Source organism: Falco rusticolus, chromosome 3 (assembly GCF_015220075.1).
Source record: "Falco rusticolus isolate bFalRus1 chromosome 3, bFalRus1.pri, whole genome shotgun sequence".
In the NCBI taxonomy this organism is placed as follows: Eukaryota; Metazoa; Chordata; class Aves; order Falconiformes; family Falconidae; genus Falco; species Falco rusticolus.
The window spans coordinates 95,450,105-95,478,009 of NC_051189.1; the positions used below are offsets into that span (position 1 = coordinate 95,450,105).

Below are 27,905 nucleotides of genomic sequence, written 5' to 3' on the forward strand. Positions count from 1 at the left end.
TTAAATTAAAGCATATTGACGTCAAACACCTTAGGTATTTGCTTTGCCCTTCAGAATTGCTGAACTCCTTGCAGGGCAGGTCCCCTGGAGACTTTAAAAAGGCAAAAAATTCACTTTGGAGCTTTCAACCACTTGTTACAAGGTCTGGCCTATTGTAATTGTATTTGGGGTTTACCTGCTGTTTTTTCCAAATGGTTAATTTGATCACAAACAGTTCTTAGCTGTAAGCAGTAGCTTGAGTTCAAGAGCAGAACTTGATACTGGGTTTATTCATACAAATCCACACAGCCAATAACCTCTTCCTCTGAGGTAAACAGATAATCAGTAAGGTTAAATGCTAACAAAAATTATTATGAACCCATATATGAATGCAATGATTTTTTTCCAGTACTTACTGGTAACTTGCCTGGGAAATGGGTCTTAGTTTGGCTCTCATGGTTGATTCCAAGCATCCTCTTACCAATACCCCTGAGACTCTGGTTAATTTTGTGGCACAAAATATTTAATTATGTGCTCTGCCAAGTGAATACAAGGTCTCAAATTGAATATCAGCATCCCTGGGCAACTATTTTAGACACTTTGGTAGAATGTAAATGCATATTTTCTGCATGCCAGATCCTGGACCCATATCCATCAAAGTAGATCTCCAGTAGTTCCATTGAAGGCTTGGAACAATCTTAAATTACGTTATTGAGGTCAGATTGTGACCCTGAAGCTCTGGCAGAGACCCAAACCAAGAAATTTGTGTGGGAAATTGGGGAGGGAATAAATTAGCACTTGCCTATGCTTTTTGTGGGACTAAACTGTTACAAAGGTGTGAGCTAAAATGAAAGTTCCTAAGCATGGTGGATAATGCTTTCCAGCCGTTTCTGCTGGAAATAGCTTTCTGTGTGTTTATGGGATGGGTCCTTACTTTCTGGTGGTGCTCTGTCTCAAATAACAACCAATTTTACTTCCCCTGACTGTCCCTGTCCCCCTAACTCCCTCCAAAGAAAAAAATGTTTAATCCTGTAAAAAGAAAAGTGCAGGGCTAGGTTCTAGTTTGCGGGGGTTTTACTCTGGTGAATATAAACCTTCATTTTCTCTCTCTGCCAACCAGAAGTGGTAGGTCTAAATAGTATTAAGTAATTGTGGTTGTCATACTGCACATTGTACTGTGGAAAAAATTAATTGCTGGTTTTTTCGCCCAAGGGTTTAAGCAGCGGTCCCTTCATCTGACCGGGAGCATGTCGTTTTCCTCCCGACTGAGGCTGCGTACCATCAAGCAGCAGGAAAGGATTCCTGTACAGCTGCACTGGGTGAGTGGGCGGGCATCTCATTCAGTAATAACATCTAATTTATACAGCCATGAAAATCTACAGCTATAAATAAACAGTTCTGACTGACTTTGCATACTTAACTCAAAATAGAATGAGAGAGAGAAACAGACTGGAAAGAGAAATCTAGTGTAAATGTCGTAAAAGCCAGATCCTTACTTGGAGTATTTCAGTAAAGCCTTTTTGAAATCCCAGGGAAAATGTTTTGTGAACAACGATGCATGCTTTCTTCCTTACAGGGCTCCGTGTGCTTCAGGGAAAGGAGCAAAACAAACCCAAGATCCCAACACTTGTCTTTCAGGGACAGGCATTCCTAATTGCTTTCCCAAAGCACATGACTGGGATCTCGCCTCCCCATGCAGGACGCAGCAGAGAGCAGTGCCTCTTCTGAACCCTTTTCAAAGAAAGAAACAACCCCACCATGATTCTCCTCAAACCCCTGTGGTGCAGCAGCACAGTCACCATGCCAGATCCCAGAGGCAGTCCCGGCACGAGCAGGAGCTGAGGATGTGGTCTGGCATTCAGCTCCTCTGGTTGGACATGGAAAGAACTATAACCCTCCATGTCAGAGGCCAGGCTTTGTTCTGAGTTGCTGACATTAAAACTGTTTGCACTGGACTATTGCTACAAAATCAAATAATTTGAGCGAGAGAGAGAAAAACCAAAAAACCTGTACAGAGAGTCTTCTGAACTTTTCCCTCTTCCCTAATTACCTTCATGGCTTTTCTTCTGTCTGTCTCTCAGACACATTTCCTTTGACCAGCATCTTTCAGCTGACTTCTTTCCATGTTCTCCTTTAGCTTCAACAGAAAAGGAGGGAGGGATGTGTGTGTGTGTAATTGCTTACATTCCCCTTGCAAAGTTAGCTGGAGCGAGTTATCTAGATAAGCTGGGAATTATTGAATGCGTGCGTGTCTTTCATTGAGTTAGCTTAGTTTACAGTCTAGCCTAGTATGTTAACTTCCCAGACTGGAATTTTATCAGGTGCTTAACATGTGAGAAGAACAACCTTATGTATACACATTATCTTTTTATTGCTCACAGGCAGCTTACAATGTGTTTCGTTTTTACTAAGCTCCAGCAGCATTTGAAAGATTAAAATAACACCCTGGTGAACTGCATACACAGTAGCTCTAAGCTAGGGGGTTTAGCAATGGAGATGGAGTTAGACATTTAAGTACTGCAACTAGTTTCAAATCGTCTTTTAAAAGCGAGGCTAATAACAGAGATCTTTCTTTTTCACATTGACCATTAAGGAACACTTAGACTACTGTCAGTTTTGCCTGTTTATTGCAGTTTGCAAAGCAGATCTCCAGTGTTTTAGATCTTAACAAAATGTTGAGGCTAATAACAGAAATCAACTATATTGAGGAAGATTAGTAAACATGTGAATGGAGTGTAATTATATGGCAGGCAGCTTTATGTTAAACAGTGCTTTAAATTAACATGCTTTCTGTCGAAGCAATCATACAGTCAGTATAATGAGGTTACGTTTGCTGCAAGATTAACTGAAACCAAGAAAACGGAAGAAAGTGTTGCATTCAGATTTCCTGTTAAAATGGAGGGGAGCTATTATGCATATTAATATTCCAGAAAGTTTCTCGTTAGAAGAACTTGGCTTCATGGTGAACTTTCTGAGCAGACATTCCTAATTACAGTCCTTATTAGCCCAATTTGTTATCTAGCTAGCTTGGAAGTCACAGCACTGTTAGAATTATCCCTCCTCTTAATTTTTTCCAGACTTGATGAAGGGCAATCCAAACAAGAGCTGGCTTGCATTCACAGGTCTTTTACAGAGTGGTGCCAAGCTCATGAGGGAGTTCATTTACCAGTGACGAGTTTTAACCATGGACACATCCTCACGTACATTGTGCAAGAGATGAGAAATCTGTGTAAACAGATGAACACAGTTTTCTTATTCATAGCAGTTGCAGAGTTATCATGTAAGAGGCAAACATTTCATATTTTCCACCAGTTTTCCATATGTCTGATGACATAATGGCTTCACCAGAAGCTGCAATGCATTGGAGAAAGGATTTATCACAGCTGCATTTATTTTCCTCTACTTCATGGCTTCAGCATTCATGGAGAGATTGTTTGGCTTGAAGAGGAGGATTCACTTGCCTTTCCGCCTGTAGTCCAGTATTACTATTGAATCTCCTGTATAGAGGCAGAGGAGAAGAGATTGTCGGGAGCAGAAAAAAAAAAAAAAAAAGGCACAATAGGGAAGTCCTCTTGCAGGTCAAGCATGCTGTTAGGAGGAGGACGTGAACCTGGCTCCTGCCTCCCAACATCCCTGGGGAACCAAACCCGTCTGGGAGTGGGAGTAAGCTATGAATGTGTGGCTTGGACTAGCTGCTAGTGCCGAAGTGCTGCAGGAGTCAAATGAGCCTGGGGTATCCCCAGTGAGTAAGGGATTACTTGACTCCTGAGGAATGGTTTGAAATCTACCACGGGCTGTATACACTGAGAATAATGGTGCTTTGCTAGTGAGAAAAGTACCTGTCAATAAAGAAACTTAGCTTGGTGTAAGAATATGTGAAAAGCTTTAAAAATAAAGCCTGTCTGGAAAGGCAGCAAGCAGATAATTGATCCGTGCAGCTGAGATCTCTGGAGCATCCCCACACGGCTGGCCAGGACAGCACAGGACCTGCTGAAGACCCGCAGCTTCCTGAAGCACCAGCTGGAGACCAGATATGCTGCCATGGGGCACCAAGTGTGGCAATAACCAAATATATTTGGGTACCTTATCTAATGCACTGTCTCAGCCTCTTTTCTTCCCTGTTGATGATCATTTACTTGCAGGGAACCTTCTTTTAGAGGTGCTTTCCTTGTCCATAGACCTCAGAGGCTCCGAAACACTAATTGCTATATTTTATTTATCTCCAGCCTGTGTAGCATTTGGCAATTGACCTGACGTGGAACAAAATCCTGCCATTTCTTCCTTCCCAAATGATCCTGTAAGTATTTTGTACCGACCAAATAGATATTTCAAAGATGGGGGAGAACAAAAAAAATGGAAAAAAAAAAAAAAAAGACTAGCCTATTAGGCCAGGGAACAGCATATTAGCAAGCACCTGTTAATGTCTGGCCTCCAGTGATGAAATCGTAAGCCCTGGGTTGCCAGAGCTTCCGATCCGGTCTGCCTCCAGTGGATCATCAGATAAACTTGTCAGCAAGAGTAGGGCGTGTGACAGATGGTGCAGGTTTCCTTTAAATAGTTAGACTCCTCTACCCGAGGGGTAAACTGCAGTTGGGGGAGTGACAAATATGAAGGATATAAATACACCATCACAGGTTTGTGGCACGACTAGGATGAACGGATGAGACAAAAGTAAGTATTTGTATTTAGTTTGCAAACTCAGGGCTGTAAATCCGCTTAAATTTCAGCTCCATTTATCACTGACAATGTAGTGATATTGTAGGTATAAACATTATTTGTTCACTGGAAAAAATAAATATACCCTGGACTCTTATTCTTAGTTTTTAAAAGCATGATAGAACAAAAGAAAGTATCTTCTGGAAAGGAGGCTCAGTTTAAAAATCCCTCCTGGATACTGTAATATTGAAGGGTGGAACCTGTGTCTGGACTGATAACTACCTGCAGAACGTGACCTTTTTAACTTTCATATAAAACCTGCTGTTCATAAGCCTGTACCAGTGCCGTGGTAGAATGGCTTCGTACCCCACACAGTTGCCCTTTGTATCCCTTTATTTGCCAGCTGAGGTTCTGAAATCTCAGCAGCTGCCTAGAAGAATGAGAGCATCAAGGATTCAATTGTTTTATAGTATTGCTTTGTATTGCGCAGGTTCGTGCGCTGTCACATAGGCTGGGTTTCCCAATAGGTGACTACGGGGGATTAAGTGAGCTTGGTTTCACAAGCACGGAAGTACAGCAATAAAATCCAGGGAAAACAATCATGTTATATGTTTCTGGAAGACACATTGAAAGCAAAAGTACTCTGAAAAGAAAATGAAAAATACATTAAAGATTGCTATCTAACTTCAGCTCAGCCTTAGGTGACTATGTTTCACCAGTGTCTTTGCAAGGACACTCAAGAACTCATAGAAGATCTGGAGGAACACATTCATCCACGCACTTGGCATGAGGAAGTTATTCCACCATGTCTCTTCTTTTTCCTGAGAGCGATGGCTCTTAGGCTTGTTGTACTGCCTCATCCCTTGCTTTAGAGTATCTAATCCTGGCTTTGCCCTGCCTGATGTTCCTCAGCCAGCTGCTGGACAAAGGTTTCCTTTCTGGAGGGCAGCGAGCATCTAGGCGTGGGGCTGTCGGAGCTGCTGCCTTCTGCCCTGTATCTCTCCCGAAGGACAGCCCCACTACCTGGGGATGAGCATTTCTCTGGACTTGGCAGAGGCCTTGTGGCTGTAAAATCTCACAAGTTGTTTGCCAGTGTCCCCCAACAGGCATTTAAATCACTGGTGGAGCGGGTGGCTGTTGCTAGCTGTAGCTGCTATCCACTTGCATCTCAAAGTATTGAAATGAAGAAGCTGATGAATGTTTTGGGGTTTTTGTTTTTGGTTTTTGGTTTTTTTTTCAGGTGCCCTAGATGGAAGACAAATGAATCTGCTCCATCTTCAAATGCTGGTGCTAGAGAAGAGCCCTTGCCTGAAATCTTACTCTGCCTGTTGTGAAGAACTTTGATTCAAATTTCTCCCAAGAATCTGTTGTCTCACCAGGAGCAAAACCCGAGGGAAAACTGCTTTGCTTCATTTTTGAGGATTCCGGTTTGACTGGCCAAAGTGACATGATCAGTTGCCTGCATTATATTTTCTACCCATCGGCAACAGGAGAAGCTATTGCATGGTTCATCTTTGGTACTCGGACCCTGCAGCCAAATTCTTGGCTGAGGTAAATTTATGGCAGCAAAAGAATCAGCCCATTGTTTCAAATTATCCTCTTTGGAGTTTCTGTATTGCTCAACATTGTCTAGAAACTCTGGGATTTAAAACAAAAAAAAGGTCATTACTGGTACTATTTTCTGTGCCTCTCAGGCTGTGCAGCTGGGTTGCCTTAGTTACCATCAATCCAACTGTGCAAGGGGAGGGAGAGGCACATGAGAGAGAATACATTTTTAAAACCTCCAATACTGTATGAAACAGTTTGTCTATAAATAATAAAACAAATTTAGGGTCTGGCATCTTTCAGTTGTTCTGAAAAGGAATAACAAGGTTATATTATTTGACAGCCTGGATTTTCCAGCTTTCAGAAATGATACTGCATCATTTTGGTCAAGCGCAGGACAGAGCTTTAAAAATGACTTGCTTGAAGCTGAAAGCTGCCATCCATAGACTTTGGAATAAGTTGAAACTGAGTATACCTTTAAGGGTGAAAAAAAGTAGAATATTTATTTAGCTGGTTTTAGGAAAAGTGATAGTGGCCTGAAACTAAAGGAACATGGAAAAGAGCCCATATGAAGCATGGTATGCTGTGGGACAAGCTTCATTTGCAGCCTGCAGCTGGCCACAGCATGTAAGCTCAGAAGGAAACCAGGCTTACCACTCATGTGGAGCTATTTGTTAATCATTCCTTGCACCTTCGAATAAACACAACTTATCTGGGCACGAATTCAGCCAGCTTTCTTCCTTGAAGTGGGAAAGAAAGAAAGAAAAAGAAGTTGCCCCAGAGCCTTTGCCTTCGGGGAGAAGCCTGGTGGCAGCAGCCCAGGCAGGGCGCTCCGCCTTGGCAGATGCCACCAGCATCAGGTCCGATTGCTTGGTGGCTACAGATGTTATTGGAGAAGGTGTTTCCAGATGTGCCTAGAGGAACCCAGCGGACAGTTGCATTACTCTGGAACTCAAACTGTGCCTTCAGGGGACTGAGGTCCGTCCTCTACCACCAAGGATTGTTTTGTTTGTCTGTGCCTTTTCCCTTTTTTTTTCCTTTTTTTTTTTTTCCTTTTTTTTTTTCTTTTTTTTTTTTCTGCAGGGTTATTTTAACTGCGTCATCTCCCTTATTGTGATGGGAAGGTGAGACAGCAAAGGGTAGGATGAAAAAAAGTACGTGGAGCCATTTTTTGCTGTGAGAAGAAAGGTATGTTGGAATTGCATCTTCCTTCAGTTTGCAGCTCTTTTTACTCTGGCAATGCTGAGCCAGAGATTTGTCTCAGTCAGGAACATATTAAGATTCTGGCACACTGTAATTTGGAATAGCTTCCCTCTGGCTGTGTTTCAGTGCTTATTGGGACCTTGTTATCAGTACCAGCTTAAAGAAGTCCTACCCTTCTCTTGGGTGGACACAGCTGGGAAATGGATCGGGAAAAAGATCCAGGTTGAGAACAGCTCCTACTTGCAGGAAACAGGCGTGTGGTGGAGTGGGAAGGAGTAAGGGGTGGTAGACAGGACCTTATTGAGAAGTTATTGCTGCCAAATCCCCTGTATAACCAAAATGCAGCCTGAGATATCGCAGTTACCAGCTACTGGGGTGCAGCTTGCAGCTTCTTCTATCAGTGTGCAGCAAATCCAGGGAATACTGCCTGTCCTGGGGGCAAAGAGCTGAGGATGCATGTGAAGTAGCAAGAGTGTGCACAAACATGGGGAACTGTAGCTCAGGGGGTGTGTCCTGCACGTGGATGAAAATACCATGTAATCATTATGGCCACGATTTTGTGGCTCCTTTGAAAAATATCAAGTACGTATGGAGAGGCAGACCCACCACACACAGGAGGCCTCTGTGGCTTGCAAGAGCACACCAGATATCAATGGAGGATATCACATATGCCATGTTTATATGTATTCTCTGAGGTTACGTTCATGCTATCACAACTGGGAGTGCTTTTCAGCCTTTTTGTGCACACAGAAAAGAAAGTTGAGTGCTTGTCCCAGTTTCTTTAGAAATCTCTTAAATGAACATCTCTTAAGCAAGTATATTTACTCAACTGTTCAAAATTAGTCTAATTTATGCAGTTACTTTGATCTCTGTTCGGCACAACCTTTTATCTGATCAATTAACACCTTGGGAATCAAATTTTTTTAATTCTGATTATCTCCAACTTATCCATCAGGCATACTGTCGGCCTGGAATTACTCATACGTACTCGGTGATGAAAAAATCTGATACCTAGATGTATCAGATATTGGACCTCATAGAAAGACCTACACTGTCTTGTAGTGCTGATGTGGTCTTTGATTAGTATATAGTTACTATTTGTATGATGCCTCTTACACCAGAGCTAGTGCAGAAAGGCTGCAGCTCTGTTTTCATTTACCAGCAATCCTCATCTCGCATCGTGTTTATGCCAGAATAGAATTCAGCCAAAATTTCCAAACATGGACATGTAGAGCAAGCATCTTATTTGCAAAGGTATCAAGCGGTGAAGTTGGTTATTCAGCACATTTGAAAGTCAATCTGCTGCTTTTAGGTAGCTGAGTACGGATGGTGAGAGACAAGCTACAGACACTCTACTTTGGCTTGACAGGCATGTGAGACTTCACAAAATGGATCAGGCATCAAATGTTCCCTGAGAACAGAGGGAGGTTGTCTTATTTATTTTCAGAGGTGTTTTTGCAGTGTTTTTTCTTTCATCAGAAAGCTAGTTTAAGAAATTGCAAATGTTCACACATTTGTCCTAAATAAAATACACACGTTTTCCTGACAGAAACACTTTCATCCTCAAAAACTTAATCTTGAATGAAAAAGGAGAGAGGAAACCAGAAGGGAAAATAATAATAATCATCATCAATCATCATCATAATATCCTATGCCAAACTCCCAAAGCTGCTTCATCAGTTCTTTCTTCTACCTGTTGAATGTGTCATCTTAAACTAGGTTTTTTTTTTCCTAACTGCCCATTTGTCCAAGGAAGCTGTCTTTCATTTTCTTTAAATCACTACTGTTTAAACCACTACCAAAGTAGAAGGGAGATGTTCTCAACAGTTTGTAAAACTTTCTGAAGTGTTGTTTTACTCATGGAGCTGCTGCAATGCTTTCACTTGGATATACTAATGCCTTCCCATAAATTGTTAGTAAACAGTGCCATTCCTTAGTCTGACAAACACCACATGATGCTGGTGTAAGAGTGTTAGCCAGGGAGATTTGGCTTCTCTGGACTTTTGTTTGAGGAGGAATTCAAAATCCAGTGATAATGCTGGTAAGTGGTGCTTCTTGAGCTACATTGAAGAAACCTGGCCCAGCCTGTTATCCGGTAGGGTTGGGATTCCTGCTCCAGTTGTTCTGTGTGTGCTAGTAATTGGTTAGGACCCGGCAATCTCTACCAGACACCCAGATGGCACCCCGCAGTGTACAAGTGCCCCCTTCTCTCCCCCCTGCCTAGGCAATCACAGGAATTCATTTTAGATAATTATTTTTTTTCATATGGATAGAAGTGAAAAACAAAGCTTGGACTGACCCCATATCATACGGTTGAGGAACTCCCCAAAGTTGTAGAAAGAGACGATGACAGCAAAGCTACCAGCGAAAAATGCTGCTAGGCCGGCTGGGCTGAACAAAGCAAAGAGAGGATATACCCACTCTCCCGTTACAGAATAAATCCACAGGACCCTAGGCAAGAAGAGAAATGACCTTTGGTTAGGACCATTCAGTTAGAAGAACCACTTCATGATTTCTAACTCCTGAAGGGCCAAGCTATCAAAACAATCTTGATACAGAGAAAATTAACTCAGCTGTTGATACATCTCAGCATTTGGGCTATTTGCTGTGAAGCACACTTGAGCCGCTGCTAAATTAGATGGGTTTCAGTGCAGGTTGAAATACACACAAAGTTCTGCTGTTATCCTGGTTGCATTGGCTATTAACAGCGGTAAAATAACAGTAAAATAGCAAAATTCTCAGAAATAGGGATGTGCACTTGGCTACTCTAAGTGAAGCTTAGTCAAATAAGCTCTCACATGTGTGTTTACTCTTTGGTTACAACAGCTTTTCAGCCCCTATCCACATCTTGAGGGTCTGTGGAGACAAAGTGCTGCTTCTCACTGTCTCTATCCTGTCGTGCTGCTGTTGACTGCTGTTTTGGGGAGCAGAGTGGAAAGTTTTCAGGAGGCAAGAGGGCAAGGGGAATTCTCCAGCACATTTTCTCTTAGTCTAAGAGGAGGGGGAGAGGAGGGCAGGTAGGTGGGAAACAGAGGTAGCTCTTTTGCTCCTTTGTGCCAGAACCATTTGCAAAGCACTGCTTGGAAAAAGAAGGGAAAGGAAGAATTTGCCTGCTTTATAGGGTTTCTTTTATTTTACTTAGGCCCTCTCTTTCTGCCTTTTTCTTCTTTCAAAAACCATGTTGTAGTGGCTGCCAGTTCGCTGATACTATTTTCATTGTTTACGGCTCATAAGAACAGTTAGTAGTAAATGCCTAGACTTCAGAATATAAAAAAGGCCTTTATATATTAAATGTAGGGAAAAATACATTGTTCTGGATAAAATTATATGCATTTCTATTGAATATGTAAAGAAAATAAAAAATAAGACAGGTCTCCAGTGATCGTTAAGAGGATGTGCCAATCTAACGATGGGCAACACTTCCCTAAAAAGTACCTTTGGGTCCAGAGAGTCCTAAAAGGTTTAATTCTCGATTAAAAACCCCTCATCTGAGGAGTATGCCGTAATTTCCACCACCAGTGCTAACACGGGAATGCAGACTCTCTCTGATGGCACCCAGCCTGCCACCTCACAGAGTGTCACGCCTCAAAGAGAAGTGACAAACAGGCTGCCCCACCAGCCTGAAACTGTGTCATGAAACTGAGGAATGAGGGTGCGCTAAGAAAAAAACCCAAAAAAGTCTGAAACGATGATTTCTCCTTTCTCTAGTTAGAGAAGGAAGAGGTAGGGCATAAAAAATGATGGGTTTTTACCTTGCCTGTAAAGAGAGATTTACTAATACCCACCTAAGGGGTAGAGTGGAGAAATGGAGAGGGGTGGTACTGGAGCTGTCTGGGATGAGCATGGAAACGTTAAGTGTAGAGACTCATTTTCATGATTTAAGGTTCTTTCATCAAACAAACAGGGCGGTGAAACAGCTAAGTAATTAAAAACATACAAAAAAAAAAGCCTGCACAAAAGGCCACAGAGAGGCTGAGCAGAAATACTGAAGACTGTGTGTTAACTGGAGCCCATGTAAATGTGAGCATGTGTTCTTCACTGCACAGGGCAACTATTTGCTTAATGCGTCTCAACCAGTAAAACAGAGAGTGACAACCGCCTTTATTTCATGCAATGAGGAACTAGATGATCTGGATGCAATTTGGCCAGCTGGCACGCCTCACATGAGGTGCTCCGACTTGTATTTTCAAACCTAAACAAATGACTATGCAGGAGCGCTAAAGCACTTTCAGCTTTCTGACTTGGTAGTAGCTGTGTGTTACCAGGTTTTTTTATCTTGGGTCATACTGCCAGGTTCCTGAAGCACAGAATGCTTGTCAGGTTTTGGTTCTAGTTGTTTTTTGTTCTGAAGAGTTCATTTTACCAAATTTCATTTTTTACCAAGATTTTACCTTGGATATCAGGGAGTGAGTCAGAAGCAGACAATGGCCAGAATTATGGGGAAGATAGATTGAGATAACAGCCCTGGGTATAACCAAGGTTGCCAAATGGCTATAAGATATAGGACAGCATATAGATACCAGGGAGAGGTGATGTGCTGTCATAGTACAACTGGATGAAACTGCGAGACTTACTCTGTCCGTTAACATTAATGGGACCACTGTGTTTACGGAAGGGAAAAAAAGTATATCTAGGGAATTATTAGATGGGAAGATTCAGAAAGGAGAAAAGAATGTAGGCCACATAATAGCTCTCTGAGACAGTGGTTAATTCAAAATTAAAAGGTGGTGAACTGAAAATGAGCATGCAGTAGAGGAAAAATATTTTGATTCCTAACTGAGGTGGAAAATGGACATACTACAAGAAAGCCATCAGTCTCTAGATTTAATTTGGTTTGGATTTTTATGTCTTTTAGTTTTATATACAGAGTGCAATCTATAATGATTTATATTGCCTTGCAAAGGTAGTTTGACCTTTTCTCCGAAAACGCATGCAAAATTGTGAAGATTAAGATGTATTTTAGATCAATCTATCACCACTGAAGTGGGCAAGAACAATCTATTGTTACTTCCTTTTTAAGATTTAAAATGCCAGTTCTAAAATTTATGTATTCTTCACTGTTTTCAGTCTGATGACTCCAGGAGTAAGGCACTACTTAGCACAACCAGGAGATGCAAGATCCATCCTTGCAAGAATTAAGTAACATGCCTGATGGTTCCCTTAGCCCTGGTGTTCTGCAACCGAAGCTGCCTTTCCTTTTTGAACAGAGCTATAGTGAAGCCCCGCTAGAGGCAGGTACCTGGCGCAGGGTGTCACCGGCCACTCCATTTCTCTACTGCCTTGCAGGGACCAGCCATTTCCCCGGCCACCAACTCTGGGGAAGCGCAGCGATGACGGTGACAGTTCAAGGCTTTTAGGAAGGACTCTGTTGCTTGTGAAACATGAGGTGCCCCAGTCAGGCTATTAAATCACCAGGCTGCAGCAGCAACAGTAAAATGTGGTGGTTTTTAACTTGCACAGGCTAAAAAAGTGTTCTGTTAGTTGAAAGCTGTTATCTGTGGTTGCAAGGAACCAAGACAAGGAGGCAAAAAGAAAGCAGACAGGAGGTTCCTTGCTGCCTCAGGAGGAGAGAAAGCAACAGTATTGAAATCCTGATGTCTTCTATCCAGTTATTAGGGCCCTGGGACACGGGGAACAAGCACTCTAAGGGACTGCCTTCCACTCAGGACCCCCACAGCACCATGCAACGTCAATCAGAGAAGATACTGGGAAGACTCAAATGTGTTGATGCTTGTGTTGATCCTCATCCTTTGATGAGGATTCAGGTCCTGGCATGAGCTGTGTCTCCTGTGGGGTGAAATTGCTGAGCCGATAGGGGCTTTAGGGGAAAGCATGGCACACACGACTGCAACAGCTGCCTGGAGAGCTGTCTGGTCTCAAAGACTGTAAAACCCAAATTCTGTCTGAAGACGAGCAAAACAAAGCTGGCATTAAGCAACTGGGTGAACCAGAACATAGAAAAGGAATTTAGGAAGCCGTGGTTGTAATCCTATTAGGCTCTGGGCTGGATTAGGATAAATGGCTCCTAACTTGGTTACGTAAGGTAGCAGTGAAGTCCATCGCTCCCACAGCCGCTCTGATGGGATTCAAGTCACAGAAGTGTTTTGTCTGAGCAGTTTATTTTCTATCCCAGACTTTCATTTGGTGTGCTGAAGGTAGTCTCTAGCTGAGAGTGAGAAGTGGTGGGTAGGAATGGGAAGGATGGTTTCTCTTATCATCCCAGCCACTTCTGAGAAATCTTTGCATGAGGACAAGCCACCTCCCTGCTGGCCAGTTGTCCTGTATCTCACCCCCACCATCCCCAGGGGCCATGTGTTTCCTGAGCTCTGAAAAGTGGTATCACAGCATACCCTGAAACTATATGGACCTGTTCTTGAGCAGAGTCTCAACATAAGGCATGCTGAGAGGGGTCTGAAGTGTTGGCAGCTGCCCATAGTTAGATGGAGCAGGCAGTGCCTCCAGACCCCGGCCCCGCAGCCTCGGTGCAATGATCAGGAACGGATGCAAACCCAGCTCCAGGGGTGCATGATGCACACAGGAGGTGGGTGGACGGCTGTGGGCTGGCGGTGGGGAGCTGATTAGATACCATTTATCCTGTCAGGATCGCCCTCCAACAGGTTGGAGATCAACTGCGGTACATTGCTGGAAATGTAGGCGGTGTCCACTGGTGGAGTGGGAGGTGGTAGTGGGGCAGATGCCTCCTTGCTACCCGTCACTTTGCACCTGGCTCTGAGTATCATTTTCTATCTCAAGTTTCTAAACCCAGCCATGTGTCCCTGCCAAATACCAAACTGTGTTTTACTCCTCTTCTGCTCCTGTGACCCCCAGACCTTTGGGGTTTTGTGTTTTTGCAGTGAGCAAGACAGTGAGCAGAGGTAAATCTGATGGTACTGGTAGAAATAAAAACTCCAGCCCAGTAGAAATAACTCAAAGTAACCCAAAGTTTATGGCAATTTAGTTGTTTTCCTAGAAGAGGCCTTAGAAAGAGCAAGAGATACTATGTATGGGCTCAGGACCTGTATTGTGTTTGAAGAAACCTGCTCTGCCTACGTCTGGAAATAGTTTTCCTGGGTCTCAGCTGAAGTTTAAATGACTTCTCCACAGAACAGACTGCTGTCTCCCGTGTGCCTGGGAGGGGACTTAGATTGAAGTATAGCATTTGGCTTTGGTTTGCAAAGCAGATCACTTGAAAACGTTTTAAAATACGTAATTCTTACCAACTGATATACAGAAAAGTGACAAATCCTAATAGGATCAATCCCTTCTTCTTTGCTGGGTAACGGTGCGGTGTGGCAAAGATTTCCAGGACAGCAAATGGCAATACAGCCGTGTGCTGAGGAGAAAAGAGAGTCCGTCACTGACCTGTCACAGTGCCTGGCCTTCGGACATTGCTGATCATGAAGCCCAAGAACCTGCCCCTGAGTGTAATCGTATACAGATGTGCAGACTTCATTTTTTTTATAGTGAAGAAGTACCCCTCAGTAACAAGCACCGACATTTTGTTGTTAGTATGCTCTAAGAAGTACTCTAATGAGGTCTGCCTGTAGAATGATCTGCATCACTTTATAATAGGTGAGCTTTCCTTTTACATTTTATAATGCAATAAATTTTTTGGTAATTCCCATTAGAGTACAAAAGATATCGACGTCTATTGTTATGTGTGCTTGAGGATGTCGGAAGCCTCCTCCTTGAACTCATTAAGCAATTGCTGAACTGCCTTCATGTTCTCTTCAAGTCGTTACTGTATTGTATTATATTGTCATTTATTATTTACTCCAGTGCAATTGCGGCATGTTGTACTTCTCTCTGTAAACTGAAAAACATGGTTGTAAACATACAGTGCACATAAGTTAGTGGTGATTCAAGATGATGAAGGAACTTCAAACAAGCTTAGCCAAGAGTTAGTAAAGAGTTAGCGGGCTGGAGAAGCTTTTTGTTCTCCTCTCTTTTTTTTTTTTGTCAGTTTGATTTGTATTAAGTAGCTTCAGTTTCAAGGGCTTTTATGATGGCGACTGTCTGAGCACAGAGGATTTTCAGCACAGTGCAGAAACCTTGGTGGCACTGTTTGGTGGGGAGCTGCCTCCAAGAGTGATGCCCCTCTCCTCTCTGTGGGGAGGCTGGGAGCACTGCGAAAATCCTTCTGGGCTCAGATGTTAAACAGACACTGTGGGGTTCTTGGGACACCTCAACTTGTCAGCTGATTTGTGGCAACTTCAGAAAATAATCTGTTGGGGTGAAATTTCCCCACTAAAAAATTTGTTATAGTCCCCGTGCAAGCAAATGATAGTCTTAAGTAGCAATACCTAGGGCAGAAGGGCTAAACAACACTGGGGAATGACACAGTAAGAGCAGTCAATGAGGTGCAACAGGAGAAAATTATAGCAACAACTGTAGCTGACCAGTTGGTAAAATTCCTATTAATTTAGCAAATAGTTTCATGGGTAGATGGGGGAAGAAAGTGGGGGAGGGCAGCAGAGAAAGATAGATAGACTTTTAAATAGAAAAAAACCCACCAAACTAATGATTTTTTTTGGTTTTCCCTGAAGGCACAGCCTGCTGGGTGTATGGTGAGACGTTTCCTCTTGTCCCAAGGGAATGGTTGTAGTACCTTCAATGTACGTATTTGTCAGAAGCTGTGCTGAGTATCTGGTATGAGTATGGTGTCAAAGTTTTATTGCTGTATATTTATAGTACAAATTGCCACAAATACACATGAAATTCTTTAAATGCACATTGAGCTACACACAGCATGCATGAAAACATTCTTTACCTATTTGGCTAAGAGGCAGACATCCGTTTGTGTCTGCTGCTGCCAAGTGACTGCTCACTGGAAGCTACACGTCCTCCCTCAGGCCCCCCAGGAGCTGCTATTCACACCTGGCTGTCCTACTGCCAAAATAACCCTTTCATCTCAGTTATCATTTTTCAGAGAAAAGAGATAGGAAAGTTTTATTTGATGTTCCGGTCCCTCACACTCACAGGCACCAAGATTTTCGTCTGTTCTGTTTCATAAAGATATTCTTCAGCTCTACAACCTGCTTGGCTGATAGCAGAGCTCTCGTTGTATTAGTACAAGTGATGCCTGGATTCATTTAACCAGAAGAATGTGTTCAGTGCACACAGTTTTCATATATAATCCCTGTAACTTTCTTTTAGTCAGAAATCTATGTGTTAAGCTGCTTTTAGAATGATTAAAAAAGACGTTTACTTTCGACAGGTGGTCAATAGTTTGTCTTTGAATAAAACCAAAATGCCTATGCAAGACAGCAGTGATGGAAACTTGCACTTTGTCCTCATTTCTAGGCTTTAGCCTTTCACGGTGCATTTGTCCATTATGCAAAGCGGATATAAGTCCTGGTTTTCATCTGACATCCAGTGGGCTACAAAATTCCTTTCGGACTCATGAAATGTCCTTGCTAGTCTTTTAATTAATTTAAACACTTTTAACAACTGTAAGCTGGTTGTTCCAGCTGTATTACTGCTGCCCTAGGAGTTACTAGGTGAGATAATCCTGTGTTGAAGTGAACAGTTTTTAGGCAGAGGGGGTTTTTATGCTCAGTTTTCGGGTTTGGGACTTCTTGTTCTCAGAGGAATGCTAAATAAGCACAAGTCAGCAATATGATGCTGCTTAAATAGAAAAGGCGTGTAGTGTACTGGGATGGTATTAACAGGAATATTGTGTGTAAGCAAGACCTGGGAGGTAACGAAGCTGCTCCACCTGAACTGATGAGGTTTTGGCTGGCACTCTGCCTCTGATTTAGGGTACCCCATTTTGACAGGTGCAGATAGTTTGGAGCATGTCCAGAAAAGGACAGCACCAACAGCAAGAAAGTGTGAAGAACAAAGCAGCCCAAAGGCAGACGTAGAAATCAGGACTGAATGCGTTGTTGCGCGTAGAGAGAAAAGGAAAATGAGAGAGGTTTCAAAGGCTTGAGAGGTTGATGCAGTGATAACTGCAATGGGAAAGTTCTCTGCATCCATCGCAGGTAGGACCAAGGGCGATTGGCTCAGTTTTCCTCAAGAGAAACGTAGCTTTATACTGGGAAATATGTAGCACAGACAAGCAGGGAAGTGACCACCTAGGGGAGCTGGGCAAGCCCTTCCCAGGAGAAGCTAGACAAGAAGTTGACTGTGATTCTGCCAAGTGCCCTCTGGGCATCTCTGGCCCAGCCTCAGCTTTCCTCTGAACCAGCTGCCAAGGGCCGTGCAGACTCCAGAGCTGGGGCAAGCACGTGTGTCCAGAAGCAGAGGGTGAAAGCATGCAGAAACGGGGGCTTCCCTCTTGTGACGGGAGCAAGCTATCGTGACTAAGACCACCAGCGTCTCCACATGTTTAGCCAACTTCTCTTTCTCAGTTCATACATCTCTGTGCTGCCTTACAATATGTGAATCCCTCAGGAAAGGGGAAGAGGGGAGAAAAGCGGAGCTCTGCACCTCATTTACGATTTCTCATTTGCCTCACAGGAGTGAGCAGCACTGCACGGGATGATGATGATGCGGACAGCGTAATAGGGTCACAGGGAGCAACAAGCTGGGGGTGGCGGGGGGGAACTCACGGCTCTAACACACACAGTGGCACTGCAGACGGGAAGCAAACTGGTAGTGGTTGTGAAAGACAGTTGGGAGCTCTTCCCTTTATGCCGTGTTGATTTAGAAAATACCGATTTGCTTAACTAGTCATTTTTTGGTGGGCTTTTCCACTTATGGCAGAGTTTGAGAAAATATTCAGGGGCCCATAAATCAAAGGAGGTTTGAAAGTTATGGAAAAATCTGGAAAAACTGGCTGCTTTTAGAAAGAACCAAAAGTTTAGTGGAAGGGGTAGGTTCAAATTTCTGCTCTGCCTGGTTTACAGAGGCTTGAAGCTAAGCTTCCCACCACCTGGAGGGGTGCTTCCACCTCCAAGAGCAGCGAAAGCAATCAGGCATGGATTTTTGTGAACAGTTTTGTGAACAGTTTTTTAAAGGTCTTGGATCTATCTTGATTTGGAGGAAGGGAAAAAAAATAAAAGAAAGAAATTCATTGTGGCATAGGAAGGCTCCCTTCTTCCCCAGTCCAATGGTGACACTGGTACATGACTAAAGTGTGTGCTGTACACATGATCATATCTTTTAAAAATATTTCGCTATCTATTAATCCAATTTTATTTATTAATAGATTGTTAGCTTATTCCTAGTTAGAAGGAATCACTGTATAAATTAACTAGACGTGTTTTTTGTTGGGCCATTTAAACTTGCCATACAGTTGCCTTCTTGAGACAGATTTGTACAACAGTTCTCAGCTGCTTCATGCACCCCCAGGATGAAATTTGTTTGGTTTAGCATTTTTACTTTGTGGATATAAAGCTTTTTTTTTTTTTTTCTCCTCCCACCTCCCCCTTTCCTTCTTATGTACACATACACCCCCAGGCCAAATCTGTGGAAAAATCTTCCCTTGCACTTCTGCTGTCCCAAGAGTCTGCTGGTGACTTCATGTATTTCTGCTGAGCCCAGTTTGTCCATTAACGGTAAAATCATGGTGGAATTTCTACCGAATAACCGAGCATGTTTACAAAAGCAGATGCATATTTATACAGCAGACACCAGAGGAATGTGTGGTGCAAAGCCTGCCCTTTGCCTATGACATGCAGTTGGCTTTCCAAATGATTTCCCTCTCACAGCTGATAGACGTTGACTTTGGCAGCATCGTTAGTGATAGACCATATATCATGGTTAATCATATCTGCTGAAAGGCTTTAAAGACTTCTCGTATCTTTCTCAATAAAAAAGATGTATTTTCTCATTCAAGTTATTTTTACCATAGGTCTCTAGTGCGTGCTCGTTAAATATACTTTCAACCCTATTTAGCTGTGCTTTATATCCTTAAACTGACATATGTTTGAAGAGTGAAGTGTTTGTATGGGGCCAAATTAAAATACGAAATTTTGCCTTTTGCTTTAAAGAAAACTTAATAATTAAGCTCAGATTGACACAGATCAAAACATTGGCAAAAATTGCTGGAAACAGTGACTCATTTTTTATTTCAATTAACAGTTTCTCAGTTTCACATATAAACAGTGAAACTGTCAAAAATAATTATCACAGGGAGGAAAAACCTATTTCACTCCAAGGTAAGGAAAACAGGCTAAAACAATAGCTGAGAGTACAGACCAGGCTATCAGTGAACCGAACTGAATCAGACAGGTTTTTTCTTCTCTTGCCAGGAATCCTGTTAAATACTTATTCTTACATTCTTTTAAATATTAACATATTTACTTGTGTAGTAGCCTCTGTTTGTTGAAGAAAGCTTTCAACTTACAGATTTTTTAAGGACAGAAGTATTTGAAATGCCTTTTTGAAAAAAATTTGTACAGTGGAAAGAAGTTATGGGACTTTCAAAATTATCAGAGACATTTTGTTAACGAATTGCACTTATAATCTGAAGTCTGACTCCAAACATTTGATTTAAAAATCCTCTGTGGCTCCTTTTGGCACTTATTATGATTTTTAACTTTAGTTTGGTTTCTTTGCTTTTTTTCTTGACGAACTCAGGTAAATTTGAACTAGTTATAAAACTGCAAAATTGTTTTTGTTGCTCATAAACTCTGGCGTATGAATACAGGGGGAACAAAGTTTCTTAAATGTATGCTGAACTTTATCTGAAATTTTGGCATGTTAACTCATCTCCTGCGGAGAAGGATGAAATTATGACATTCTCCTGCTTCTTTTTGTTTCCTACCCTACGTTGTATGTTTCCCAGGATACGTTTCAGGTTCATGAGTTTAAACTGAGATAAATAGTCCTCTCCGGATATTACTTCCACAGTTTAGTAAGACCATAAGGAATTTTTACTTCCCGTATTTTGAGTAATTTGTCTGTTTATTCAAAGTTTCATCCTCGTTTTGCTGTTGAGAATATAAGTAAAAGCAACTTTCCTGGGGCTGAGGAGACAGGGTTGGGTAGAGTCTGTGTTCAGCTGCAGGCTCCAGCCTAGGCTGAGTTTTAAGCCCATGAATAATCTCCCCAGAGCTGCTGAGATCACTCGTCTGCCTAACGCGTGCGTCGCAGTTTGACCCTGTTTGACTCCAGAGTGAAGGAAATGATGCCTCAGTTGACCATAGCTGTTTGTTTCTAATTCGTCTGCATTTACATATCCTCTGTGTCTGCTTTCCATTAACATGTGAGACTTCAGCAGGGGATTGTTCACAAACAGTTACCACTGGCCAAACTAAACTCCACTGGGCACAGTTGGACACCATCGGGTGCTTTTGAAAAACTGCCCGTGTTTCTCCTTTCAGACAAATTCCCCACAGAGCTTGTGTGCTGGCAGCCACTTGTGGCCAATACTCATGCTTGTATCTTCTCCATCAGTAGGTTACTGCAAAGAAAAAGTAAAAACGCACTTCGGTGCTGTCTTATGAGGCTCGCAAAGCCCACGTTCATCAGTTGACCCTTGAGGTATTCACTCAGTTATTCAGCTCATTGTTGGGAAACGTCCTCTTGTCTATGGAAATTTCCTTGGGTTGGATGCTTTCATAAACGATTACAGCCTGTGTTATCTGAGCATAATAAAACTGAATGGCTTCCTGTCACCATAACCTCTATTTAGTTTTATACTCCTCATAATTTTCTGGATCTCTGTACGCTCTCTCCTTTCATGGCTTCATTTTGGAACAAGTTCCCTCTTTTGATTTATTTTGCTATGATACTGCCTTCATTCAAACGCCTTCTTTAAAATTTCCTTTTGTAATCTGTCCTTACACATTTTTCTTCCTCTCTTAATTTTTATTTTTCAGCGTGGGCGGAGCTTAAGCATTATTGTTCATTTTATGTGCGCAACTAGGACATTGATGTATTTAGTCAAACATATAATTCTCTCTTAGAGTCACTACCTGTCTTTTATATTCCCAGACATCAGTGGATTTTGAAGGAACCACAAATTTGTTTTATGGCTGGAGCAGGAGGCACAAGGAGTCCTGTTACAGAGCAGGTGCGGTGGCAGCAGCCAGGAAGCCATTGCTCGGTTGAAGTCCACCAGCACTCCCCTCCGAACTGTCAGCTACTAACTGCTTCTGCCCTTCTCAGGTCCGTTCATGCTCAGCTGAAAAGGACCGTTGGGGTTTTTTCCCTGCTTTTTCTGAGATGTTTAGGTGGTTTGGAAGCAGTCTTGTGAAAAATGGATGAAACGTCAGACCAGTTGTATGATCAAAGTTAAAAGAGCTTTGGAGATAAGATTGCCTGCATGCACGCATGCATTTTTGGAAATAAGGCCCTGGCTGAATATCCTATTGCTTACTAGCAAATGTTTTGTCTCTGTGTCAATGCCAGCATTTTAATTGCATTTCTCCCTGACATTAGATACGTAGTCTAAGAAACTGATGTTGCACTGCAGCTGGAAGCTGACCTGAGACTGAAGTGACACATCCTTTGCTGTGGAATATTTGTCTCCAGCTGTTCCTTCGTGGGATGGGTTACAGAGACTGCACCTGTGCACACCGGGGTAGCAGCAGCCCGGGAGGAATCCCTGCCATAACATTTCTCTGTGAAACACATACTTTCTCCCTGAGGAAATGGGCTTATGTCAACAGAAATGGAAACTTCAAAAAAAATAGATATGTAGCGCTGGGAAAAGCTAAGCATCTTTGCTCTTAGATGTGTGGGGTGATTAATTTCATGTGCCATATCCCTCACACACACATTCTTCTTCTTTGCCAAAAGCTGAATGTAATTGGAAGCCTATGGATGTCCATGGTTGCCAGACAGCTTAAAATTGAGATGCTGTGAAATGCAAACAAATGGAAATGTTTCTCTTTTGTGTAAATCTGCAAGAATTATTAGGCATTAAATACCAATTGCAAGGAGACTCGTTTAGGATGGTCAAAGATGAGCCTGAGCTGGTTCTTGTGTACACTCCTGGAGCAGGAGTCCAGTTAGAGTGGCTTGGACAAGTGGGTTCTGCTCCACACACTGATTTTGCACCCCCTTGTTAGTTAGTGCTGCGGCAGCTTCCTAAAATAGCGGTAGATAGATATAATCCTTCACATAGATGCCCTCACAACAGAGCGAGAGTAATTTGTATTCATATAACTGGTTTTCTTTTCCAGAAGTAAAGCATACTGATCCAAAATAACATTTCTGTTGATGTAGTTGTGTCCACACCGGGAAAGGAGTGGTTTAGGTTGGTGGGCAGAGCCTGAGCAGCTTGTAGATACCAAGGAGCTCCAAGATGAGAGGGAACATGGTGAGTCTTGCCAGTATTCTCACTGCCAGGGCATCGGTGGCTTGCTTCAGTGAAGGTAAATTACTTGTGTGCACCCAGCTTGTTCTTCCACTCCCTTACATTTTCTTTTTACATTCAGATACTGCTTGGCTACCTTGGGGCAAAGCGCAAAGGAGCTTGAGAGGCTCAGGCCCTGTGGGGTCTGTTGTCATCTTTGCTGAAAGTCTGCCAGGTAAGTAATTTTTCTTCTGTGCTTCCATTTACCATCCCTCCTCCTTTATTCTTAGTTATTTAGCTTACAAGGTCTGCAGAACATGCATGGCTCACAACTGTATGTCAGTAAAGTGCCCAGGACACTAAAATGCTGATTTTTGGAAAGCAGGGAGGGCAAGACGGTTACAGAATAAATTAGGAGAAGAGATGGCTAAACTAAACTCAGCTGCAGCCTGAAAATAAAGAAAATTGTGCTTTTTACAAGAACATTTGTGTTTTACAACAGCAGTGCCTTACAGGCTGAAAAGATAAACCTCCTTTACAAAAAGGCAATTGTACCATTACCATTTTTGTGAACACATCTGGTCAATGTTGGTGCGTATCTGATATTTTCTTATAGATTAATATGGGTTTGAGTGATCTCTTCTGACCCACCACTGTCCTTTTTTGTTTAGCGTTCAATTCTGTCAGCCCCTTCAAAATGTAGTGTTCCTGTATACTGCCATTAAGTTGAATAATACATGCATATGATTTAATCCAAGCTGTCTCCAGCAGTCAGTCGCCTTCTGGAGAGTATCCAGATGTTGCTTGAAAAGAGATGGCTGGGAAAGAAATAAACAAATTCACTTGAGGAATTGGCCAGTGTATCTTCTGTCTCAGCCGTCTTCCACTTCGAAAATCTTGTTCAAGTAAGATAATTGTGCTTGAGACATAAGTAGGGGCACTTTTTTCATCCATAAAGCTCAAAGCTTTATATCAAGATGGAAAAACATAATTATCCCAGGCAGAGATAAGTGGAAATTGAGCTGCAGCCCTTGGGTTAAACTCAGAAGGCAAAGAGAGAAACCCAGGCAGTCCAAAATATTTGGCCTCCTTCAAATATGAGCAAGAGTCCTTTCTGCATTAGCCATCCTTTGTGCAAAACAGAAAACGTTTCTGCTCAGAATGTAAAAAAATTGTAACGCTCTCTGTATGACTCTGGGCTACCAGGTGGGCAACGACACTTTCCCACTGTAAGAGCAGTAAATGTGAGAAAAATAAATGGCTAGTTCAGTTTTTGCAAGGAAGGTGCTGCAGCATCACCACGAACTCAAGGAGCTTGGTATTCTTGAAGTGTTTTTGCATGCCTATTTTTTAGGTTTGCTCTTCAGTTACATAACAACATATGCTTTCCTTATTTACAACTTTAAAATAGACCGAGAAAAAAAAAATACTCCCACTGCAAATAATATGGCACTGACATCTACTACTGATACGCCAATGTCTTTTTCCACCAAAGCCAGCTAGATGCTGCCTCAATCTGCCATGAAATGTCTGTAATCTCAGAGCCATAAAGTGTAGCAACGTGCAAGGAAACGAACGCAAAAAGTGTCTGCTTGGCAATCAGAACTTGGAGATTGTCCCTTAAAGTGTCAGTAGCTGCCTGGATCTTCTTAGTGTTCCCAGTAGATATTCTGGGTTGGATAAAAGAAATGCCTCAGATAAGCCTGAAGGCACCTGTTGGAAGGTGTCCCAAGTCGTGGGGGTCATCAAGAGCGAGCATCAGTCTGTGCTGGTGGCAGATGTTTTATGCTCAGTAGTAACTGGGAGGAAAATTTCCCACCCAGGGTCTGTAAAGCATGAGATGTCTGCAGTGTATTAAGAGCTTTAGAAATAAAGTACTAGATTGTGATAGAGATTTGCTTTCTGTGAAGTTTGTCTCTCGTCAAAATAATTTTGAAGAATTGTTTTCTTTTTTTAACACCTGTTTTTGACATTTCTGAAAAGGAAAAGCTTTTTGTTGTTGTCAGAATGACTCTGTTATGAAATGTAGGTGTAGGTAGGGTAAGAAAGAACTTATAACGAGCGCGTTTGACGGATTTCTGCAAAGCGTTTCTGCACATGAAATAAAAACGTACATCCTAGCACCTCTCAACCTTCCCATGTCATAAACAAATGTGGAAATGGAAAGGGCAAATTCTCAGCTGTGTGCCGGGATTAAACCAAGCAGCAAAGCCCATCTCCTCTCAGCTGCACCCTGTGCCTCCCCTTCCCCACCACCTCCACTACCGTGAACATTTTAAACTTCAACCAGTCATCCACACCAGGTCCCAGACCTGAAACCAGTGTGATGCTGAGGACACAAGGAATCTTTCCTTTTGGTGGCCGATGGTTTTGAGAGAGAGCGGTGCCCATTTGCATCCATGCCGAGGTTTGGGCAGCGACGTAAAGGCCCTGGTGGAGATGAATTGGTGGGCAGAGAGCAGGTGATGAGGTTAAAAGTGCACGACGGCTGCAGCTTATCGCTCGGGTATCAGCAATGCGGACATGCCTATGTGTGTTTGGATTCCGGGCACACGTATCTGGATACGCCTGTGTAAATGAAGTGGCTGCTCAAAACCTTTACCAAGTGTCCTCAGCCAGAAACCCCGAAGCCTCCTGCATTTACCTTCAACATGCATCGGGGACTGCTGCAGCGGGCTGCAAAGCATTGTACTTAAGAAATGGAGGCTGGAGAGAAGTGAGCCTTCTATGCGATTATTTCATACTTTTTGGCTTCTCTGATTCAGTCTAGCGCTGAACCTCTCCCTTCTCTCCCCCTTCCCATTAGCCCCACGAGGCCTCCCTGACCTTACAATCCACCCACGGTTTCCATGTTACTGTCAGGCTCCTTACACTTGACTGATGAGAAATATGTGATTATTCAACACATCATAAAAACGGCCAGAGCAAATGAAGGAGAAATCTGGAAAGTATTTATAGAAAATCTGTAAACAATCATTGCAATTCAGCTATTCAAAGCTGTGCACACATTAGCTTATTAGCTGTAGAGCTGTCAGATGTTCTTTGGTTCTTTCACCTTTTAAAAAAATTAAGAACTGCTTTGTTATACTCCCAGCCATTTTGTATTTCATAGACCTCTGTTTGCAGAAATTTATTTTTTGAGCTACAGTAAGTGAGGTTTGGGGTTTGTTGGGGGTTTTTTTTGGTGGTTTTTTTTTTGGTTATGACTACACATCACCTCATTGACTTTAGAGGCTTGACAAGCACTGATTCACTGACATTCCTTGTGTGCTAAAAGGCTTCTTGAGGTGGCTTCAAGCACATGCAGCTGTTTGCTGCGTACAGCTCAGCATCAGATTCAGGTAAGTAGGAAGGAGCAGGTGAGAAAGAAGCCGTGAAACTCTTCTGGAAAGGGACACAATGCAATGGTGGGACACGCGTTGCAAATTCTCTCTTCTCTGCAAGAGGCAGGGGTGTTTCTTACTCACCATAGCATGGTTTAACCAGATTGGGATGACTCCATCAAGGCTTTTGGGGTAAACCAGCTCCCGATTGTAGGTATATAGTGTCCAAAAGGATATAGACACAAACTGGAACCAAAACACACAGTGAAAGAAATTTCAAATTTGGCTAATGCTTTCATTTCTGGGAAGGCAAAACATCTCCTACATGAAGAACGGTGATATTGCCAGACAAACTCACGCATCTCACGTTACAATATAAAGAAAGGAATTTACTCTGAGGTGCAGTGTTCTGTGTTGATACTGCGAGAAAAACCTCCTTTATAAACTGCCAACACTGACACTTTCTGTGGAATACTAGATTAGCTTTAAACTTTTTTTTTTCTTCCTTTGCAGATGGGATCTTTTGATGGTCCAGAAGTTCTGCTCAAGGGGTTGGCTGTCAAGCCACGGTGTTTGTTATGCTCAGTAACAAAGTAAAAACAGATCTTGGTAGGCCCGTTCACATAAAACTTACCCTTACCGTCACAATTCATAAGCCTAATTCCTAAACTGCAGGTGCAAGCTGCACTGTGGGCACCCATTTTTCTCCCAACAGAGGAGGATTTGCAGTGGGAGAACTTAACTGGAGGAAATGAATCCTGGTATTGGTTACCGATACCTGGAAGCTTATTTGCACATTTCTGGCCTGGCTTTGAGCACACTTTGTGCTTGGAGTTGGAAATCAGGGGCGTGAGATGCTGGAAGAATGAGACTGCCCTGTGCCTCTGTCCTGCGGGCACAGTGAGGATGCCTGGGGCAGGGGGATATGACAGCAGCATCATGAATACTGCTGTGCAGGGAAGATAAATCAGCCAGTCTCTCTGTCTCCATCCCTGGCAGGATTTTTTTAGTAAGCCAGCTGGCTGAGCTGCTCATGGACTAAAATTAAGCAGCCCTTTGGGGTTCAGAGGTGGCTGCAGGCTTCGCTTATGCAGAGAGGTACCTACATGTATAAGTAGCCCATCAGTTCCCATCCAAGCCTCAGCACCAGATAAACAGCATTTTGATAAACAGCATTGTCAGTGAGGGAGTAAGTGATCTGTGATGAACCTGACATAGGCTGTGCCTATAATTGTCCTGTGAATCTGCTTCTCTCCAGTGCTTATTTAAAGCCACCCTGGAGTCAGAGAAGGAGGTGTGCGATTTTGCTGCCTCTTAGGTACTCTCTCATGTCCTCCTGTCCATGCTGCCCTTTAGAGAAGCCCTAAATCAATAAATCAGTAAATCCACAGCTATTTGAACTGTGAGATTAACGGGGAGGTTGCATCTCGTTCACCCTTTGGGGTCACGCTGTGTTCGCTCGGGGACAGCCACCCTGAAGCCTGTGCAAGAGGCTTTGCGTTCAACCATGACAGGCTTCAGCACTGTTTCTTCTTCTAAACGGTCCAAATCCATTTTCCAATGGTGAAAGAAAGCCCGCAGTTGTTATCTATTTTGGACATGTGCATGTTATGCTATACACCCCTAATCATTTATGCAAACATTATTTTTACAGAGGTTACTTACTGTGGATGTTGGGAAAGCCAGGACACTGAAAAGAAGGTCTCTGCTGGAAATTACGCACTTAGCACATCGCAGTTTCTTAATTAGTCTCAACACATCAGCCAGGAAGGACACCCCATAGAAGGCAGCCTGCAAAACCTAAAGTAATTACACCTAATGAGGGAAACTCATCCAGCTTTCATTAACACGTTCCTCAATGAACTCTGTTCTTGCTCTTCAGGGAGCCGTTTTGTTCGTGAGCTGCAAGCCCACGTGAGGGAAATAGCTGTTGGCTAAATCTTTTTTACTGTGACTGAATAAATAAAGTTGTTCAGCAGATAACTTTAACAGTATCTCATTTAACA

At 42.7% G+C, this 27,905-nt stretch overlaps 1 protein-coding gene and 1 long non-coding RNA gene across 3 annotated transcripts in view; one reads left to right on the forward strand and one right to left on the reverse strand.

Moving 5' to 3' along the window:
* Positions 1-359: 359 nt before the first annotated feature.
* Positions 360-27,879, forward strand: LOC119144955. 2 transcript variants are annotated; one of them, XR_005103257.1, is made up of 7 exons: positions 360-1,298; positions 4,206-4,276; positions 5,876-7,368; positions 15,930-21,444; positions 21,718-22,600; positions 22,719-25,917; positions 26,413-27,879. It is a non-coding gene; the product is annotated as an uncharacterized LOC119144955 (long non-coding RNA). The 2 variants fall into 2 exon arrangements; XR_005103258.1 differs by having other exon boundaries at positions 15,930-22,600; positions 27,554-27,879.
* LOC119144954 (androgen dependent TFPI regulating protein) overlaps positions 1,578-27,905 on the reverse strand; it is a 34,019-nt gene continuing 7,691 nt past the window's right edge. The window contains exons 2-6 of the mRNA XM_037380930.1: positions 27,565-27,699; positions 26,044-26,145; positions 14,601-14,716; positions 9,683-9,834; positions 1,578-3,476 (exon numbers count right to left, since the gene is read on the reverse strand). Of these exons, the coding sequence (XP_037236827.1) occupies positions 3,433-3,476; positions 9,683-9,834; positions 14,601-14,716; positions 26,044-26,145; positions 27,565-27,699 (549 nt within the window). The 3' untranslated portion in view covers positions 1,578-3,432. The remainder of the gene's footprint in view (positions 3,477-9,682; positions 9,835-14,600; positions 14,717-26,043; positions 26,146-27,564; positions 27,700-27,905) is intronic.